At 40.3% G+C, this 20872-nt stretch overlaps 1 protein-coding gene across 1 annotated transcript in view; it reads right to left on the reverse strand.

Moving 5' to 3' along the window:
- Nucleotides 1-1576: 1576 nt before the first annotated feature.
- The window catches only part of LOC126425216 (cilia- and flagella-associated protein 58-like), a gene marked incomplete at its 5' end in the record, with an annotated part of 256944 nt that continues 237648 nt past the window's right edge, over nucleotides 1577-20872 (reverse strand). The window contains one exon of the mRNA XM_050088172.1: nucleotides 1577-1792. Coding sequence (XP_049944129.1) covers nucleotides 1577-1792 — 216 coding nt within the window. The remainder of the gene's footprint in view (nucleotides 1793-20872) is intronic.

Raw genomic sequence — 20872 nt, forward strand, 5'->3', positions numbered from 1 at the left:
TCTGGAGCCAACAAGAACTATTGCCAAATTGCAACAGAAGGCACAAGACACTCAGGAGAATATATTGAAGGATGCCATTTGGCACCTTTGTGAGACTGCACATCTGCACTGCTACCCTTGTGGGGTACAATGTGTAATGATGTGTCTGTTTGGGCAATGTTTACTGTGACATATATGCTTCATTTGGTCTGAATTTCTTTTAATTTACTCCTACAATGATGAACTACCTGTGTACATCTAAATCTATATTCTGCAAACCACCGTGAGGTGCATGCCAGAGGGTACATCCCACTGTACCACTCATTAGGATTTCTTCTCGTTCCATTCAAGTACAAAGTCCGGGAAGAATAATTGATTGAACGCCTCTGTGCATGCAGTAATTATTCTAATGTTATTCTCATGATCCCTTTGTAGTAAATTCCTAGAATCATCATTTAAAACCGATTCTCGAAACTTTGTCAATAGACTTTATCGGGACAGTTTGCATCTATCTTCGGAAGTCTTCCAGTTTGGTTCCTTCACTACCTCTACGACACTCTCCCACAGATTAAATAAACCTGTGACTATTCACTCTGCCCTTCTCTGTATACATTCAATATCTCGTTTTATTCCTATTTGGTATGGGCCCCACACACTTGAGCAATATTCTAGGATGAGTCACCTGAGTGATTTGTAAGCAATCTACTTCGTAGACAGATTGCACTTCCCCAGTATTCTACCAATAATCCAAAGTCTACTACCTGCCTTGGCCACGACTGAGCCTACGTGAATGTTCCATTTTGTATCCCTATAAAGTGTGAGACCCGAGTATTCGGATCAGTTGGTTGATTCTAACAGTGACTCACTGATGCTATAGTCATAGGATACTACCTTTTTTTTTTTTTTTTTTTTTTTTTTTTAAGTGCACAATTTTACATTTCTGAGCATCGAGAACATGTTTCAAAACTTTACACTACTCTGAAATCTCATCAAGAGCTGGCTAATTATTTAGGCAGTTTCTTTCAGATAGTACTTCATTACAGATAACCGCATCATCTTCAGAAAACCTGATTTTACTATTGTCTGCAAGGACATCAATATACACAATGTGAACAGCAAAGGTCCCAACAACTCACTTCCCTAGGGCACAACCAAAGTTACTTCCACATCTGACGACGGCTCTCCGTCTGAGATAATGTGCTGTGTCCTCTCTAGCAAAAACACCTCAATCTGGTCACACATTTCACTCAATACCCTATACGACCGTACTTTTGACAATAAGCATAGGTGTGGTATGGAGATTGCTTTTTGGAAATGGAGAAATACTGCATCTACCTGACTGTCTCGATCCAAAGCTTTCAGTATGTCACATGAGAAAAGTGTGAACTGGGTTTTGTACGATGTGGACATTCTCAAAGAGGCTCGGGCTATCACTTCACTTGTCAGCAAAAGACCTTGTTGTTCTGGAGGGTGTTGCATTTTTTTTCCAGCAGTGTATAATGTAGATACAAAGTTTATCAATTAGTTACGTGACCCATACACTATATAGTATTACTATTTATTCCAACATTACAAATGCAAAAACTGAATAAATACTCTAGCACGTTTGCCTTCTGGAGTGAGCATCCATGCTGAAACCACCACCGATGATGCGTGGCTTGCCACGGGCCTGGTTGTTAATAGCATGTGGTAGTACAGTAATTGTCTCTGTGACCTCAGAAACCACTTGTGTCTGTGTGACCCCCACCTTCATGTGGAAACCTGTCTTCTTTTCATAAGCCATCTGTTCTTTCCTCTTCATCTCCTTCTGTTTCTGTAAAAGGCACAATTATTATAACACCAAAGCCACTAAGCCAAAGAGAAATAACCAATTACTGAACAATTTCAATGGTTGTATAATTATCAAAATTGAACATAAATACATCATCTCATCACTCTCACTGGTATATTCGGAGATTTTAATGTCGACATTTGATTGCGTGTGCCACCTAGTAAAAATGTGTCTGTTACAACTCCTCACAATATGGGACATCTTCCTGTGGAAGACATGAGAGTGTGACCTGCCCTGTATACCTACCTGGTAGATCCTATTACAGTCTTTTCACAGGCATGTCCTACCCTATCAGAGACAGGATTATCTGTGAATGCAGTCATATGACAAGTTAACAGTATCATAACTTCTGAACCGAATTTTATGGAGACATAACCACTAACTAGCTGTTCTACTGAACGAATGTCCAACGAAAAATTGTAGCTGAGAGCTAAAGTGATCTTCTGTCGGCAAAACGTGCCGCTAAGAACAAAAATTTCAATGGCTGCTTCACAATCTGTGCCATTTGGTTCTTTCTTCCCTATACACACTTCTCTAAATTACATACAATACCTGACAAAAGCCTGAAGCACCCAGAAAGGAGGAAGAAAAAGAAATGAAACTTTACAGCTCAACAGGGTAGCTAATGTTATTTCAGCAATTACAAAACACTGCCAAGTTTACAAAGAACTTGGTAGTACAAATCCACTTATTAGTAGGAAGTTGCACCACCTCTGCCCTGGAAGCATACTTAGTTTACCTGGGACGATGTCATAAGGCGATTTTATCCTCTCTCGAGGTAAGCTGGCCCACAACTGTTGTGAGTTGTCCTCGATTTCTCGGATATCAACTGGGACGTAGTTGATATCTGGAATGGTACCAGATGTGTTCTATTGGGGACAGATCTGGAGATCTTGCTGCCCACGAGAACGCGACAACACTGTGCAGACAGTTCGTGAGATACGTGCCGTGTGCAGGTGAGCATTATCCTGTTGAAGAATGGCATCACAATACTGTCACACGAGAGGTGACACACGAGGATGCAGGACGTCCGTGACATACTTTTGTGTTGTCAAATTTCCCTTGATCATTCCTGCTGTGACCTAGAGTCGTACCCAGTGGGTCCCGACACCGTGACACCGACACTGCTGTGCTGCACTAAAATGTTACGAGAGTGAGACTTCTCCTCAGGTCCCTGCCATACTAACTGCTGACAAGTCTTCTCGAGTAGTGCACCACCTCAATTTATACCGAACATAATGTGACACCATTTCATTAGCAACTTGTGCTTCCCTGCAATGGAACCTTTCCCGCACAGATATTAGTGTCAAGTTGTTAACAGCAGTCTACACTCGAGACTGTAATTCCCTAGTCCAGCTGCTGCTAATTTCTGACCGATGGTGCACGACAACACAAAACGTAGTGAGGAGGCTATTACTCCTTCTCAGATGGCAGGTGCTCAGTGGACAACATACTGACCCCCCTCCGTGTCAGTCAGACGAGGTCGACCTGAACCTCGACAATGAATACCCCTACCCTCACGTTCCCAGCAGTCTGATATCGGGCCACTGTAATGCCTGAATGCCCAACAAATGTCAATAGTGCACAAATTGACCAGTCAGCCAAATGGAAACCCGGAAAGAGGTGTCTTTTGAAGTCTGTCAGGTGCCGACAATGCTGTCTCTCATAGATATGCGGCACCTCACTGTCGTCACTCGTCATACGACAATCCTCGTGCTCCTTCTGTGCCTGACCAGGCCCAGTAACGACACAAAAAGTGAACAACACTAGTCTACCTGTCACGGAGAATAGCAATTCTAATTGACATCCGACCGTGTCTTTTGTGTGTGTCACACTTCCGGCAGTGTAGTGCTAAAAAGCACAGTGATAGTTTATGATTAATACAAAGTATGTGTTCTATTTGTACGTGTTGCCTGTCATTTGCAAGTGTATACCTCAACTCGCTCCGTATCCCTTAAAGCTCTCTTTCTCGATAGAATCTACAGAACACAGTGAGTGAACGAATGAATGTAGACGCCATTCTCCGAATCCACAAATGTGTATAGATAACCTGCAGATCCCCTTGTACTGCTATTTTCAATGATACGATAATACCCACAGACCATTAGGTTGTCCACTATAGCATGGCACATGCTGCCATTACCATCACAACTCAAAAATAGCTGCATCTGGAGTGATGCTGCAACCAGGAAGAGTGGACTGATGATGAAAGGCATCATATTGAGTTGAGCAATGAATTGCAATTCTGCACTACTCTGGACGATCATCATCAGGGCATGTGACAGGGACCTGGGGAGAGGCCCCATTCTTCCGACGTGTCGGAGAGTCGAAGCAGTGTTACTCTCGGTTTCGTAATGTCGGGAGTCGTCGGGCACAACTTCAGGTCACAGCTGGCAGTGACTGTGGTGACTCCAATTTCACAACAGTACATCACGGACATCCCGCATCCTCACGTGTTACCACTCGTGTGACAGTACAGTGGTGCCATTTTTCGACAGACACAGTGCTTGTCGACATGTGGCAGAACTGTCTGCACAAAGTAGAGGTACTTCCACGACCAGAAGGTTCCCCAGTTTGGCACACGTTGGACCAGCTCGGATATCAACACTACCCCAGTGCCAGTATACAGGATATGAAGGACCAGTTACAACAGTTGTGGGCCAGTTCACCTCTGATACACCCATTTAATACCTTTCCCGACCAGTCAGTACATGCGTCCTGCGCAGACCGAGTGCAATGTCATACTGATAAATTCCTTGTTAAGTTTTACTCCATTCTGTAATCACTGAAAGAACATCAGATACCCTCTCGATCCATGAAGTTTCAATTCGTTTCCTTCTGACCTCCCTTCCTAGGTGTTTCACGTTTTTGTCAGGTGCTCTACTTGTACTAATGTCAGCTTAATGTAACACAGTAAATTAACGATGAAACAACCCTGAAAAAAGCTACTGGTGTTTATCTTCCATTAAAAACTTAATATTTACTTTATTAGTTTGGTATTTTTAAAAGAAATAGTAACCGACACCTGTAAACACTCAGGCTTGTCGATAGTGTACACTGCTTGTGATGCGGCTTACATTGATTGTTGCTCTGTGCTGTGTAGCTAGCAGAATGTTTCAGTCCCTGAATCTAGATATTCAGCTGACATGTAGAAAAAATGGATAATGAGGTACACTTTTAGTTTTCTTTCGTATTGGTTGTGATTCCTAATTTCTTACTTTATGTTGGATGGGACCTTGTTGAACACCTTTGTATCAATATAACTTCAATCTGAACTCTAGACAAGCAGGCAAACTCTACACGAATGTTATTTTTATGTCTTTTACTGTAATAGAGCAAATCACAGTTCAGCAGAAAATGATTTTTATCGTGAGCAACAAAACGCATTACACAGCATATGTAATGGGTAGTGAACGTAATAATTCCAAGATCCTTATAGAGCCCTCTGTAAGAAGTCCTATTATCTTCTTTACACAGTTTGCTTAGTGCTTGCATCTGCTGCATAAGTGCAGGGTGTTCAGGTTAAACATGTAATATTATCAAATGTAATAACTTGAAAAGTAATTGAGATATTTAATGATGGTATGTTTCTACAAGTATGGTAACCCAAAAAAAAATTTTTTTACACATCTAATACACCTCGATAAGCACACCATTAATGGGGTGAAAGACATCTAATGTATATACCCCTTCACTCCAAGCATTTTTCAGTATTGCACATGTAACATTTGCGATAGCCGCACAACTGCAATGGCACGTGTCTGATAGATCACCTTGCACCTTCTGCTGTGGAATCCACATGGCTACTGATGCACGTTTACTAGATTAAATTAGTTACACACAGACTGCTGAAAACAAACACTGAAAATATTCTGACTTAACAAACATTTAGATAAAAACCACCAATAAACATCTCAATTACGTTTCAAGTTATTTTAGATTATTATTGAAGATGTCCAACACAGGTGAAATGCATTGTTAATCAAATACAGCTAAGACTTGCTTTTAATTCAAATATTCTACATACAATTACTGTACCAGATGGCCAACTGGCATGAAAGATATTTTATGTCACAAGCAGAATTTGGGGAACAGACCAAACATAAAATGTTGTATGCTAATAATGTGCGATCAAATCTATTTCTAAAATTCTTCAGTTATTCAGAAGTGTATGTTGGAGTTAGTTGGTTCATGCCTAGTGTGCAGTAATCATTTAATTACATTACTCTTTTACAAAAACCAGTAAGCTATTAATTATTTATATAATAATTTGAACTTGTACTTTTATAATGGATGTGTAATTTTTAAGTAATTTTTAAGTTTAAATTTTTTCCATTCATATTAGCAATTTCTAAATAGTTTTCTTGAATGAGCATTCTGGGACTGACTATTAACAATTTACATGCAAGAGAATAAATCTATACTTGATTATAATTTTAAAAAAAAAAACCTGGGTGTGTTATATCATATCAATGGATAAGAGAAAGAAAAAATATAGAACTGAACAGTAACATTTTTATTACTTTAGAGAAACCAGTAGAATCCCAGATGCCACCATAAATTGATGGTGACATACTAACACTGCCATCCAGTTTTGTTGACCTAACCCACGGTTGGGCAACTGCATTCAATCTGGTCTGCAGAAGAAATTTCAGATGAACATAAAATGAATAAACTCTTAAAAACACATGTTTTGAGGCATAATTTGTTGGTGTGATATCTTGGGAAGGAGATGCCTTTGATATTGTTGCATTACCCATTCAACATTAATTTCACAGATGCTATAGTTTTGACTTCTATGGTTCACCAAAGCATGTGGGTCACCAAAGATTACCCATGCCATATTTAAGGGATGAAGAAGCACTTGATGATGAAAAGACTGTATTTCAACAGTATTTGTTGCAGTATCTTGACCATGAGGTATTTCAAAGACATCTGGCTGAAAACAAAAAGATGGGAGTTTTGAATTTCAATCCAGTGAACAGCCTTGAAAGAAAATAAAGAGATATGCTCCAGTATGGTCTAATGCTGTACCATCCTGCTTTTATGAACTAACAGACAAGAAAATAAATCAAAATTTATAGGTACCGAAGCAAAAAAATTTTTACTCTAACGTCGCTGAAATTTTTGAACAGTTTTTCACAGATGATGTTCATAAAATGATTTGTGAAGAAACAGTTTGTTATGCAACCGAATCAAGCAAAATGCTCATTTACCATAATGCCCGATAACATAAGAGTTTTCATGAGTTTCTAATTTTGAGTGGCTGTCAAACTTTACCGAGTCAGAAATATTATTGGGCAGATGATGGAGACTTAGGAATATCATTGGGTAAAACTGCTGTGAGTAGGAGCAGGTTTTTTTGATCAATTTCAAGACAAGAAAGCAAAACTAGAACACACATGACAAATTCTTCAAAATCAGGTTGTTATTCGATGAGATAAATGAAAATTTAAAAAAATGGGAAACATTTCATGCTGCGTTATCTATAGAAAAAATTACAGTAAGGTGTTATAGGCATCGCAGCCTAAAGTAATTCATAAAACGAAAGCTTATATGCTTTGAGTATAATCTTTGGGCACCAAGTGGAAGTGACTGTGGAAAAAAATCTTCCTCTTGCTTCATAAGCTATTCCTTTAGGTGAATGAGTTGTGCTCAATACATTAGCTAACTTTAATTCTCCACACATCAATGATTTCTTTACAATATTGCTTAAAGTATTGAAAGAGAGGTGTTTCAGAGCCAGCGTAAAAGTAAGGGAGAGGAGAACTGGAGTGTCCTTTGAAGCCATGCAAGGAAATACAAAAGAAAGAAAGGGGCTATCATGACAATAAATTTGACAAGAAGAATGAAATAGCAGTTGCCAAGTGGAATGACAACAGATGTGTTTCAATGCGCACAAATTTTGACAACATTCAGTATATAGCAAAAGTTAAAAGGATTCTGTACGAAAAAGAAGGAAGTGATTCAGATTGAGCAGCCAGCATGTCTTCATATCTATACATGAAAGGCAATGTGCTGACTGACAGACTGACTTATCACCACCCAGCCCAAACTGCATAAAGGACAGAAACTTTAAATTTGAACAATGTGTGGAACCTATACCATAGGTGTCATTTAAGAATTGATTTTTCAAAATTCCAACTCTGAGGGAGGCTGAAGGCTATTTTTAAAATGTCACTATTAAGGCAATTTTGAAGCCAGGCATACGAAAATTTGTGTTTGGTCTCTCGGTCAGAAATAAAGAAATACATTTTCCAGCATTTTTGGAAATTTAACCCTATGTGATTGAAAGTTTTTTTTGAAAATATATCATTATTAAAGAACTATACAATATTTTTAAAACCACATTTATGAACACTGGTATTTGGCTCTTCAGTAAAAGAAAAAGTGTTTCAGTATTCTGCAAATCGAATCCTACAGGGGGCGAAACAGGGATGAGATTTTTTTATGAAAATATTGTCTAATGAAAGCATTTTAAAGCTAAATGAATGAAAATTTAAATTTTGCTCCGCAATTAGAAATTAAACAAATATGTTTCATTGTTTTTGAAAGTTCAAACCCTACGGGTGTGAAATAGGTGATGAGATTTTTTTATGAAAATATTTTATTATGATAGCATTTTTAAAGCTAAATTTACAAAAATTTAAATTTGGCTTCTGACTTAGAAATTTAAAAAAATGTTTTGCTGCTTTTGGAAATTCAACCCCTATGGGGTGCAATGAGGGATAAAGTTTTTATGGAAATATTTTGTTGTGCAAGCATTTTTGAAGCTATATCTATGAAAAGTTGTATTTGAATCAAACAGTGGAAAATCCAGGACAGAATGCAACAATATTATGAGAAACAAACAATGGAAAATCAAGGATGGAATGTAACAATATTAGAGACTGAAAGTTACTACTCATCATATAGTGGAGATGCTGAGTCGCGATATGCACAACAAAAAGAGTCACACAATTACAGCTTTCAGCCATTAAGGCCTTTGTTAGCAATAGACACACATACACACAGGCATGCAAATGCAACTTGCACACACATCTGCAGTCTCAGACAACTGAAACCAGACTGCGAGCAGCAGCACCAGTGCATGATGGGAGTGGCAAGTGGGTGGGGGAAAGGAGGACGCTGGGGCGGAGGGGGTGAGGGATGGTATGGTGCGGGTGGCGGACAGTGAAGTGGTGCAGTTTAGACAGAGGGCAGGAAAAAAGGTGGGGAGGGGGGGGGCAGAGGGGGTAAGTAGCAGAAAGGAGAGAAATAAAAAGAACTTAAAAGTCTGGCTGTGGTGGTGAAATGACAGCTGTGTAGTCCTGGAATGAGAACAGGGAGGGGGCTGGATGGGTGAGGACAGTGACTAACAAAGCTTGAGACCAGGAGGGTTACGGGAATGTGGGATGTATTGCAAGGAAAGTTCCCACCTGCACAATTCACAAAAGCTGGTGCTGGTGGGAAGGATCCATATCGCACAAGTTGTAAAGCAGTCATTGAGATGAGGGATATCATGTTTGGCAGCATGTACTGCAGTGGGGTGATGCACTTGTTTTTAGGCCACAGTTTGTCGATGGCCATTCATGCGGACAGACAGCTTGTTGGTTGTCATGCCTACATAGAATGCAGCACAGTGGTTGCAGCTTAACTTGTAAATCAAATATGACTGGTTTCACAGGTAGCCCTGCCTTTGATGGGATAGGTGATGTTAGTGACCAGATTGGAGTAGGTGGGAGTGGGAGTATGTACGAGACAGGTCTTGCATCTAGCTCTATTACAGGGGTACGAGCCATGAGTTAAGGGATTGGGAGCAGGGTTTGTGTACGGATGGACGAGTATACTGTGTAGGTTGGAGTGGGTGGCGGAATACCACTGTGAAAGAGGTGGAAGGATTGTGGGCAGGACATTTCTCATTTCAGTGCACGACAAGAGGTAGTTGAAACAATGGCAGAGAATGTGATTCAGTTGCTCCAGTCATAGGTGGCACTGAGTTATGAGGGGAATAGGGGAATGCTCCTCTGTGGCTGGACAGTGAGACTTTGGGAGGTGGTGGATGACTGGAAAGATAAGGCACGGGAGATTTGTTTTTGTACAGTGTTGGGAGGATAATTGCGGTCTGTAAAGGACTCAGTGAGAACCTCAGTATATTTCAAGAGGGACCACTCGTCACTACAGATGCAATAACCATGAGTGGCTAGGCTGTATGGAAGGGACTTCTTCGTATGGAATGGGTGGCAGCTGTCAAAGTGGAGGTATTGCTGGTGATTAGTATGTTTAATATGGATGGAGGTACTGCTGTAGCCGTCTTTAAGGTGGAGTTCAACATCTAGAATGGTGGCTTGTTGGGTTGAGTAAGACCATGTGAAGGGAATGGGGGAGAAGCTGTTGAGGTTCTGGAGGAATGTGAATAGGGTGTCCTCGCCCTCTGTCCAGATTGCAACTAAACAGGTAAGGGGTTTAGGATTCTGGGTGTTTCTGAGGGATTCCTCTAGATTGCCCATGAATAGGTTGGTTTAGGATGGTACCATGTGGGTGCCCATAGCCATACGCTGGATTTGTCTGTAGGTCATGACTTCAAAGGAGAAGTAATTACAGGTGAGGATATATTTGGTCATGGTGACCAGGAAGGAGGTTTTTGGCTTATAATGTACCAGGCATTGGGAGAGGTAGCGTTGAATAGTGGTAAGACACAGGTGATGTTAGTGTAAAAAGAGGCAGCGTCAATAGTGATGAGCAGGCACTGCGTGGTAAAGGACAGGAACTGTGAAGAGTTGGTGGAGGGCATGGTTGGTATCTTTTATATGGAGGCTATGTTCCGGGTAATAGGCTGCTGCAGGTGTTGGTCTAGGAGATATCTTTGCGATCTGGATCGAGGGTGAGGACACCCTATCCACATTCCTCCAGAGCCTCAACAGCTTCTCCGACATCCACTTCACCTGGTCCTAATCAAATCAACAAACCACTTTGCTAGATGTTGACCTCCGCCTCAAAGATGGCTACATCACTACCTCTATCCGTATCAAACTTGGTGTGGTCGTCACATCTGCAGTGATGAGCGATCCCTCTCGAAATATACAGAACATTTCAGAGTGGCCTTTACAGGTCATAATTATCCTCCCAACTTCATACCATAAAGAAATCTTCCATTCTTTATCTTTCCAGTCACCCACCACCTCCAGAAGTCTCACCGTACGGCTACAGAAGAGCATCCCCTTTGTAATTGAGTTTCAGCATTGGAGCAACTGAATTACACTCTCTGCCAGGGTTTTGACTACCTCTCATAATGCCCTGAAATGAGAAATGTCCTTTCCACTATCCTTCCACCCCTCTCACAACGTATTTTGCTGTCCACTGAACCTACATGGTTTACTCATCCATACCTATACAACCCCTGCTCCCAACCCCTTACCTCATGGATTATATCCCTGTAATAGACCTATGCAAGACCTGTCCCATACAGCCTTCCACTACCTCCTATTACAGTCCAGTCACAAATATCACCTACCCCAACAATGACAGGGTTATCTGTGAACCAGTCAAATGATCTACAAGCTAAGCTGCAAACCACTGTGCTGCTTTCTATGTTGACATGACAACCAACAAGTTGTCTGTCCTCATCAATGGCCACTGACAATTTGTGGTCAAGAAACAACAGGATCATCCTGTTGCTGAACACACTATCAAATTTGATATCCTTCATTTCAATGACTGCTTCACAGCCTGTGCCATATGGATCCTTCCCATCAACACCATCTTTTCTGATTTGTCAGATGGGAACTCTCCCTGAAATATATCCTACGTTCCTGTAATCCTCCTGGCCTCAACCTTTGTTAGTCATTGTTCTCATTCTCACCCATCACCCCTTCACTGTTCCCATTCCAGCACTTTTTACTTCTCTCCTTTTCTGCCCCTCCACAACCACCATCTCTCCACCACGCTCCGTCTAACCTCCCAGCTGCTACTAGCTGCCCTACCCTCTCTCCACCTTGTCCCTGCAGGCTCCCCAACATTACTTCACTGTCCCCCACCCTACTCTTCTCTCCCTCCCCCTCCCCGGCCCAGCCTCCTCTTTACGCCCACCCAGTTACCTCTCCCATCATGTACTGCTGCTGCTGTTCGTAGAGTGGCTTCAGCTGCCACACACACACACACACACACACACACACACACACACACACACACACACACACACACAGAGGGGGAGAGAGAGAGAGAGAGAGAGAGAGAGAGAGAGAGAGAGAGAGAGAGAGAGAGTGTGTGTGTGTGTGTGTGTGTGTGTGTGTGTGTGTGTGTGTGTGTGTGTGTGTGTGTGTATTTGCCTTATTGGCCGGAAGCTTATTTTGCGACAGTCTTTTTGTTGTGTCTATCTGGGACTCAAAACATGTATTTTGCATCTCTGTTAGAAATGAAACATACACATGTCAATTTTTTGGAAATTCAACCTGTAAGTGGTGTGAAATGTTTTACAAAAATATTTCATTGCAAATACTTTTTTGAAGCAAAGTCTTCGAAAACAGGTGGTTTGGCTTCTCAGTTAGAGATGAAAAAACATGTTCTTCATTGTTTTTGGAAATTCAAACCTGCAAGGGGCTGAAATAGGGTCACAGTGATTCACTGACACATCACTGTCCAGGCCAAAGTGCAAAGGATAGAAACTTGAAATTTGAGGAGGGTGTGTATCTTATACTGTAGGCATCATTTAAGAAGGGACTGTCCGAAATTCCACTCCTACAGTGCTGAAATAGGGGATAAAAGACTTTTTGAACATAAGTGACTTTAAGGGAAATTTGAAGCTAGAACTGAAAAAACGTATTTGGTTTCTCTGACAGAAAAGAAAAAATAAGTGTTTCAGCATTTTTGGAAATCCAATCACTAAGGGGGTAAAACAGTGGGTAAAGATTTTGAAAGTAAAATAATCACTAAAGAGCTACCAAACGATTTTTAAGGCTGCATCTGTGACAACTGGTATCTGACTTTTTAGATAGAAATAAAAAAAATACTTGTTTCAGTGTTTCTGGAATTCGACTCCTAAGGAAGAGTAATAGGACATGATAATTTTTAAGAAAATATTTTTAGATTAAAAAAGTTTTACAGCTAAATTTATGCAAACTAAAATTTTACTTCTCAGTTAGATATAAAGAAGTATTTGTGAGAGGATGAAGTTGCTAAGAAAATATCTCCACACGAAGTATGATTAACAAAAACTTTGAGGAACAGCTACCAGAATCATTTTTTGTCAGAAGTACATTTGAAAAAGACCATGCTTACATGGCCTTAATTTGCATGAAAAGCTTAGGAGGTGTTGTAATTTGTGAACAATGTAAAAATTCGATTTAATAATAAAGAAAAAAAATTCTGCAGGCTACATGAGTGAAGCAGCAGGCACTAAGCTAGTAATAACAATAACTGTATGGGAGTTTCAATCATCATGACCGGCTCCTAGAAAAACATTTCATTAGCATAAAGGGAAAGAAGTGGTACTGACATTTGTTTAGCCGAGCTAAGCATGGCTGTTGTGAATTCACAGTCTTTGTAACATGATTCATGGGAAAAATTCTATAACTATGAAAGACTGGAGAAGACAGAATGCCATTACATATTTGAAGAAAGGACTTTATGACCAAAGAGCACCAGGGAGACCTTCAACAACTATTGACTGCATCTCGTATGAACATACCTACAATTGTAAAGTACAATGGAAGGAGACACCTTATATCCAAGTGAAATAAACAAAGAAGATGCCAAACAAAATGTGCACAGCTACACCATAACTATATTGCAGTAAATGCGATATCACTTTACATGTTAAATGGCTCTGAGCACTATGGGACTTGACTGCTAAGGTCATCAGTCCCCTAGAAGTCAGAACTACTTAAACCTAACTAACCTAAGGACATCACACATATCCATTCCCAAGGCAGGTTTCGAGCCTGCGACCGTAGCAGCCGCGCGGTTCCAGACTTTAGTACCTAGAACTGCTCGGCCACCCCGGCCGGCTTAGATGTTAAATGTCTGAGAATATTCCATACCAAAAAGTAGACTAATTTTGCCTTTGAATGTAACATTTCTGTCAGTGAAATTATTTCAGTTGCAATTCATTTGGAAAGTCTTGTTTGGAATATTAAAATGCCTACACTCTCAACAATATTTGAAATAAGAGTTGAATAAAATGTTGAGCCAATGAGAAGTTGAATATCTTCTAAATCTGAAATTCCTCAAATTTTAATCTGAGAGGAGAAATCAAATAAATGCGATGAAAACTTGTTAAAATGGCTAAGAAATGATTTTGACTAATTTGCAGCTCAAAATTAAAGTGTAAAATAATTTAGAATGTAATGGGTTAAATTGTTATCTAGCTGCCCCAAAGGAATTTATTGTATTACCATTAATGACTGCCTTTGGTACTACCAGATCCTTTTTGCTTGCTTGACCTTAAATAATATCAGTGTATCTGAGATTAAGAGAGTAAGAAGATCAATGAGAGAATGTCTGAAAGTAAAAAATTTTGTCAACCAATCTGACTGAAAACCCTAAGAGATTTTGGTCTTACTTAAAATCAGTAAGTGGGTCAAAATTATCTATTCCAGCACTCAGTAACCATATAGCCACTGAAACAGGAGATAACTGAGAGAAGGCCAAATTACTCAATTCAGTCTTCTGAAACTGTTTCATTGCAGAAGACTGTAATATGGTCCCTCCTTTCAATCACTGTACAAATGTTGAAATAGCAGATATTGAGATAGCCAGTCGCAGGACAGAAACGTAACTAAAAATTGCTTAGTAGAGGTATGGCATCACAACTAGATGAGATACATGTAAGGTTTTCCAAAGGTTATGCACAAGAAATTATTCTCTTTCTAGCAGCAGGTTATTGCAGTTCACTGGAGCAACTGGAAAATATTGCAGGTCATTCCCATTTCCAAGGTGGATCATAGGACAGATGCACATAATTGCAGACCTATATCATTGACATCAATCTCTTGTAGAATTACAGAACATGTTTACAATCAAGAATTATGATGTTTTGGAGAATAAAAATCTCCTCTATAAAAATCAATGTGGATTCTGCAAACAGAGATCTTGCAAAACTCAGTTCATTCTGTTCTTCTGTGAGCTCCACAATGTTGCAGATATCAGTGCTTATGTTGATGCCATGTTCCTTGACTTGAGAAAGGCATTTGACACCATCCCGCAGTGCCTTTTAATGAAAAAAATATGAGCTTACTGAGAATTGGACCAGATTTGCAACTGGATTCAGGACTTCCTTGTAGCAACATCTCACTCTTAACAGAACAAGAACTATAGATTTTCCTGAGGACCCCAATGAAGTGTCATAGGACTGTTAATGTATACAATGTATATAAATGACCTAGGAAAAAGCACTGGAAGCTCTTAAGACTGCTTGCAGACGATGTGGTTGCCTATAAGAAAGTAGCAACACCTGAAGTCAGTATCGATTTGCAAAATGATCTACAGAAGATTGATGAATGGCGCAGTCTCTGGCAATTGGCCCTGAATGTGAATAATGCAACATATTGTGCATACATAGGAAAAGAAATCTACTACTGTACAACTACACCATTGATGACATATTGCTATAAACAGTATATAGCATAAGATATCTAGGTCAGATTGAGATTCACAGGAAGAATCTTAAGGAAATGTAACTCATCCATGAAAGAAGTGGCCTACAAGACACTTGTTTGACCAATTCTTGAGTACTGTTCACCAATCTGGGACCCTTATATGGTAGGACTGATAGGAGGGGGAGAGAGAGAGAGAGAGAGAGAGAGAGAGAGAGAGAGAGAGAGAGAGACAAGATCCAATTAAGAGTGGAGCATTTCATCAAGGGATTGGTTACTCAGACACAACAAGAGAGGCATTACAATTGAAATTTCAAGAGAGTACTCTCTGGGAAGATTTGGACAACATATTACTTTCTCACACATCTCATAAAAGACTACAATGAAAAAATTCAGGAAATTAGAGCTAGTACAGAGTTTTATTAACAAACACTCTTCCTGTGCACCATTCGTATCTGGAACAAGCACGGGAACCAGTTAATGGTACCAGAAGTACCCTCCACCACACATCATCAGGTGGGTTGCAGAGTATGATATAGACGCTGATGAAACGTAAGACTTAAATTGTTAGCTGTGAAGAACTAGTAGGCCTGTTCACCTATAATTTGAGCTGTGTCTCCTAAGGTAGAATTTTAATCCTTGATTAGTACATTTGGGTCATCAGCAAAATTTACACTTTTCTTTTACTGAGCACACTGGACTCGCTTTCAGGAGGATGACAGTTCAAGCCCATGTCCGGCCATCCCGCTTTAGGTTTTCTGTGATTTGACTAAATCACTTCAGGGAAATGCCCAGATGGTTCCTTTGAAAGCACGCAGCTGATTTCCTTCCCCATTCTCCCCTAATCTGATGGAACCACTGACCTTACTGTTTGGCCCCCTCCCCCAAATTGACTGATCGACCGACCCTTCTTTAATCACTCTTTAAAATCTTTGGAGGATCTTTTGAATAGGTAGGAAGAAAAGTAGGTCCAGTACTGACCCTTACAGCACTCCACATGTTATGTTACGTTACTCCATTCTGAGATTAGTTTCATGTCTATAACACAGTCTGTCGCTGAGACGCTCTTCTTTCTGTTGTGAAGATAAGACTCCATTCATGCAAGAGGGATGTGATTAATCTCATAATACTTTAGTTTGCCAAGTATAATTATGTGAAGCATACAACAAAAGGTCTTTATTATGTCACAAAATATAAAAACTGGATAATTTTCCTGGTTTACTTCTGTCAGGACTTATTTTCTGAGTTCTTGTGTTGCTTACTTGAAGAGAGTCCTTAATGAAAGCTAAACAGAGGCAATTAACAGCTTCTGTTCAGTTACATGTGTCAGTGTTCTATCATAGCCGACTTTTTGAGACAATTTTGAAATGATTGGTAAGACTCAAATAGGTCTGTAATTAGAGGAGGCTTGCTTATTTACAATTTTAAAGATGACTGTTACTATAGCACATTTAAGTCTGTCAGGATATATACCCTAAGTGATTGATTTCAAAGATACTTAAGGGTAATCATACCAAGTTAGCACAAGATTTTTAAATTATGCTAGGAATGCATATCATGCGTACTTTCATTCTCGTCTTAGATATGGGGTCACCTTCTGGGGAAACTCTAAAACAGCTAATAGCACTTTTAAACTACAAAAAAGGGCCATTAGAATCTTGTTTGTGTGCTAGCCTAGAGACTCTTGTAAACCCCTGTTTAAGAAATCTAGTATTCCTCCATTACCATGTGTATACATTATGGAAACCCTTTTGTTCTTTAAATTAAATGTAATAGGCAAGTACAGGAGACTGCAAAAAAACTGTGATAAACATGAGCACTTTACCAGACAAAACAGAAACTTACATATGACTCAAATCAGCACAGCACTGTGCCAAAAAGGTACTTTTCACATGGGAGTTAAGCTTTATAACAAACTTCCTGAAAACATAAAAGCTATCACTGAGGTCAATACATTTGGAAAATCTCTAAAGTCATATTTACAGCATCACTGCTTTTACTCCATTGAAGAATATTTAAATTTATGAAATGTGTTATATAAATACTTACGTGTAAAGTGTATTATTGTAAGCTTAAATATGTATGCCTTGAAATGACTTTCAGCCTGTATATTTATAACTTGACTTGTCCAATACCTTATGCATAAGCTGCTATGTAGACAACAGGACCAATAAAATACAATCTACAATCTACAAACACTACCACAGCCAGCATTATTACTACTTTTTAATAATTTGATATTTTTAATACTCTTTAATCCCACAAATTATCCATCATTTATCCTGATGTTCAATTCTGCCCTTACTGTTTTAGAGGATACCAAGACACAGAGTGCTACAGTAATATCTTTACTCAAAGTTCTATAGTAATATCTTTAAGAAAGAGTTACATTTTCTGTCATCACTGCCTGCTTTATAAATTTTTCTCTAAAGTTCCTCCCATAATTTCATCCACTGTATATTTTACTGTAAATCTTGTACCATTATGCTCAAATACATTATTGACTAAATAATGTAACTGAAAAATATATCTAAAAACAAAGATGATGAGACTTACCAAACAAAAGCGCTGGCAGGTCAATAGACACACAAACAAACACAAACATACACATAAAATTCTAGCTTTCGCAACCAACGGCTGCTTCGTCAGGAAAGAGGGAAGGAGAGGGAAAGATGAAAGGATGTGGGTTTTAAGGGAGAGGGTAAGGAGTCATTCCAATCCCGGGAGCGGAAAGACTTACCTTAGGGGGAAAAAAGGACGGGTATACACTCGCACACACACACATATCCATCCACACATATACAGACACAAGCAGACATATTAAAAGGCAGAGAGTTTGGGCAGAGATATCAGTCGAGGCGGAAGTGCAGAGGCAAAGATGTTGTTGAATGACAGGTGAGGTATGAGTGGTGGCAACTTGATATTAGCGGACATCGAGACCTGGTGGATAACGGGAAGAGAGGATATATTGAAGGGCAAGTTCCCATCTCCGGAGTTCGGATAGGTTGGTGTTAGTGGGAAGTATCCAGATAACCCGGACGGCGTAACACTGTGCCAAGATGTGCTGGCCGTGCACCAAGGCATGTTTAGCCACAGGGTGATCCTCATTACCAACAAACACTGTCTGCCTGTGTCCATTCATGCGAATGGACAGTTTGTTGCTGGTCATTCCCACATAGAATGCGTCACAGTGTAGGCAGGTCAGTTGGTAAATGACGTGGGTGCTTTCACACGTGGCTCTGCCTTTGATCGTGTACACCTTCCGGGTTACAGGACTGGAGTAGGTGGTGGTGGGAGGGTGCATGGGACAGGTTTTACACCGGAGGCGGTTACAAGGGTAGGAGCCAGAGGGTAGGGAAGGTGGTTTGGGGATTTCATAGGGATGAACTAAGAGGTTACGAAGGTTAGGTGGACAGCGGAAAGACACTCTTGGTGGAGTGGGGAGGATTTCATGAAGGATGGATCTCATTTTGGGGCAGGATTTGAGGAAGTCGTATCCCTGCTGGAGAGCCACATTCAGAGTCTGATCCAGTCCCGGAAAATATCCTGTCACAAGTGGGGCACTTTTGTGGTTCTTCTGTGCGAGGTTCTGGGTTTGAGGGGGTGAGGAAATAATGTAGATGACAACCAAACTTAAATTCGTCGAATTTAGCTACATATAAGGCTCAAAAGCTGAAAGACTGTATCTTCATCTGTTCCATTTGTCTGTTATTCACACGTTTAACTCGGAAATCAACTAGCGCTACATATTCCTCCACATCTGCTATCGTATCCCCTTCCCACGTATCGTGAACATCATCCTGTCGAGTAAAGTCACATACAATTATAACATTACGTTTATGCAGCAACCTCACTGGTCATGTGTCACCTCATGCTGCTGAGCTTCACCCCTACCAGTTGCCGAGATCACACCGACTGAGGATTAAGCTATTTTCAGTTCTTTTTCTCTAGTGTCATGTTATTGCGTAAATATTTCACTGTACACATCTCAGTAGTTGTGTGGAAGCTCTGCAGACAGTGTGTCCCAAATAATGCTGGTCAGGCTCACGTGTTTCTCGTGAAGTCACTTACAGTGCACGTCATCTTGAAAGGCACTTCTGCTCAGAGACGCAGTGACAGAGGAGCCTAGACTCAAAGGAAGAGATGGGGCAAAGACATTGCATAATGCCAGTCATTACAATGTATTGCCGCACACAAGAATAAATAATACTGTTTCACAACTGAAGTGTGCCCACAATTCTGCCTGTAGGAGAGCACTTAATCACTGCCCAAAAATATTCACAACAAGACATCCTGAGGAAGACTCAGTGACAATTGAATAAACATCACTCGTTGAAGATCAATAGTGACCCATACTAAGAAAATGAGCCCAGTTCAGAAAATTTGCTATGCTGTGTAACACTAGGCATAGATCAACTGAGTGAGGCTCAGTGTCGGTCCTCATTCTGCACAAGATATGCTCAGCAACAGCACCAAATCAGCTACCGACACGATTATCATGCTTTGACTACAAATATTAATTCTACGTTATTCGTTACTGTATGTTTTGTGCTTTAAAGACAGAGGAAAATAAATGGGAAAAACTTCTCAAACTTCTTCAAGAAAACTTTTCCACAACTGAAAAACAACAAATTAATGAGATATCCACAAATTTCATGAAAAGAAACAATGTGGTTCTCTGCTTAAAACTTGTGAATACAGAATGCTGCCCACCTCAGTGGCCCAGGTGCCTGGGAAAATAGCAAAGCGTATTCAGGCAGTACAGTTTCAGAACACTGAATTGTCATAATTATCTTTAAAACCAATAGTGTAGAGGATACACGGTTTGTCTGAAGCGAAGCAAATACGAGTCACTCCAGCAGGAGGGTTAGTCGTAAGCTCGTGTCTGCACAATTGTTTTGCAACTAAGTTGTTAAGCCATACTCGGTCGTGCATCTCACTTCCATCTGCTGTCAGTTTCCTCCATTTGCTGCGATCGGCAGCGAGTTGCTCCCACTTGTCACCGTCAATATTAGATGTGCACGTACCGTGCTCGACACGATCCCTAAAGCATAGCAAAGGTCTTCCACAAGGTCTCTTTGCTCCTGCTATTTCACCGAGTAATGTGTGCCAGGGCAGACGGGAGTGGTCCGTACAGTGCAGATGTTGCAGGCAATGTTGCTCGAGTGTGGCAGTGCTACTCTGTCGTTTTGCAGTTTTCAGAACCATATCATTTGTCACACGGTCCTTCCACGATACTCCCAAGATGCTCCGTAAGGACCTCAGGTGAAAGGCGTCGAGCTTTCGTTACTGTTTGGCATACGACGTCCGAGTCTGAGCTCCGTACAGGAGAGTACTCAGTACATACAATTGAAGTATTTTTGTTGACAGTGTGAGACGTTTGTTGTCCCGTGCAGAACTTTCCTATTCGAGCATTTATCTCGTCATCCGAGGAGATATCTTCTGCCATTACTGAACCGAGATAACAGAATTTATTGACTACCTCCAGCAA

Source organism: Schistocerca serialis, chromosome 10 (assembly GCF_023864345.2).
Source record: "Schistocerca serialis cubense isolate TAMUIC-IGC-003099 chromosome 10, iqSchSeri2.2, whole genome shotgun sequence".
In the NCBI taxonomy this organism is placed as follows: domain Eukaryota; kingdom Metazoa; phylum Arthropoda; class Insecta; order Orthoptera; family Acrididae; genus Schistocerca; species Schistocerca serialis.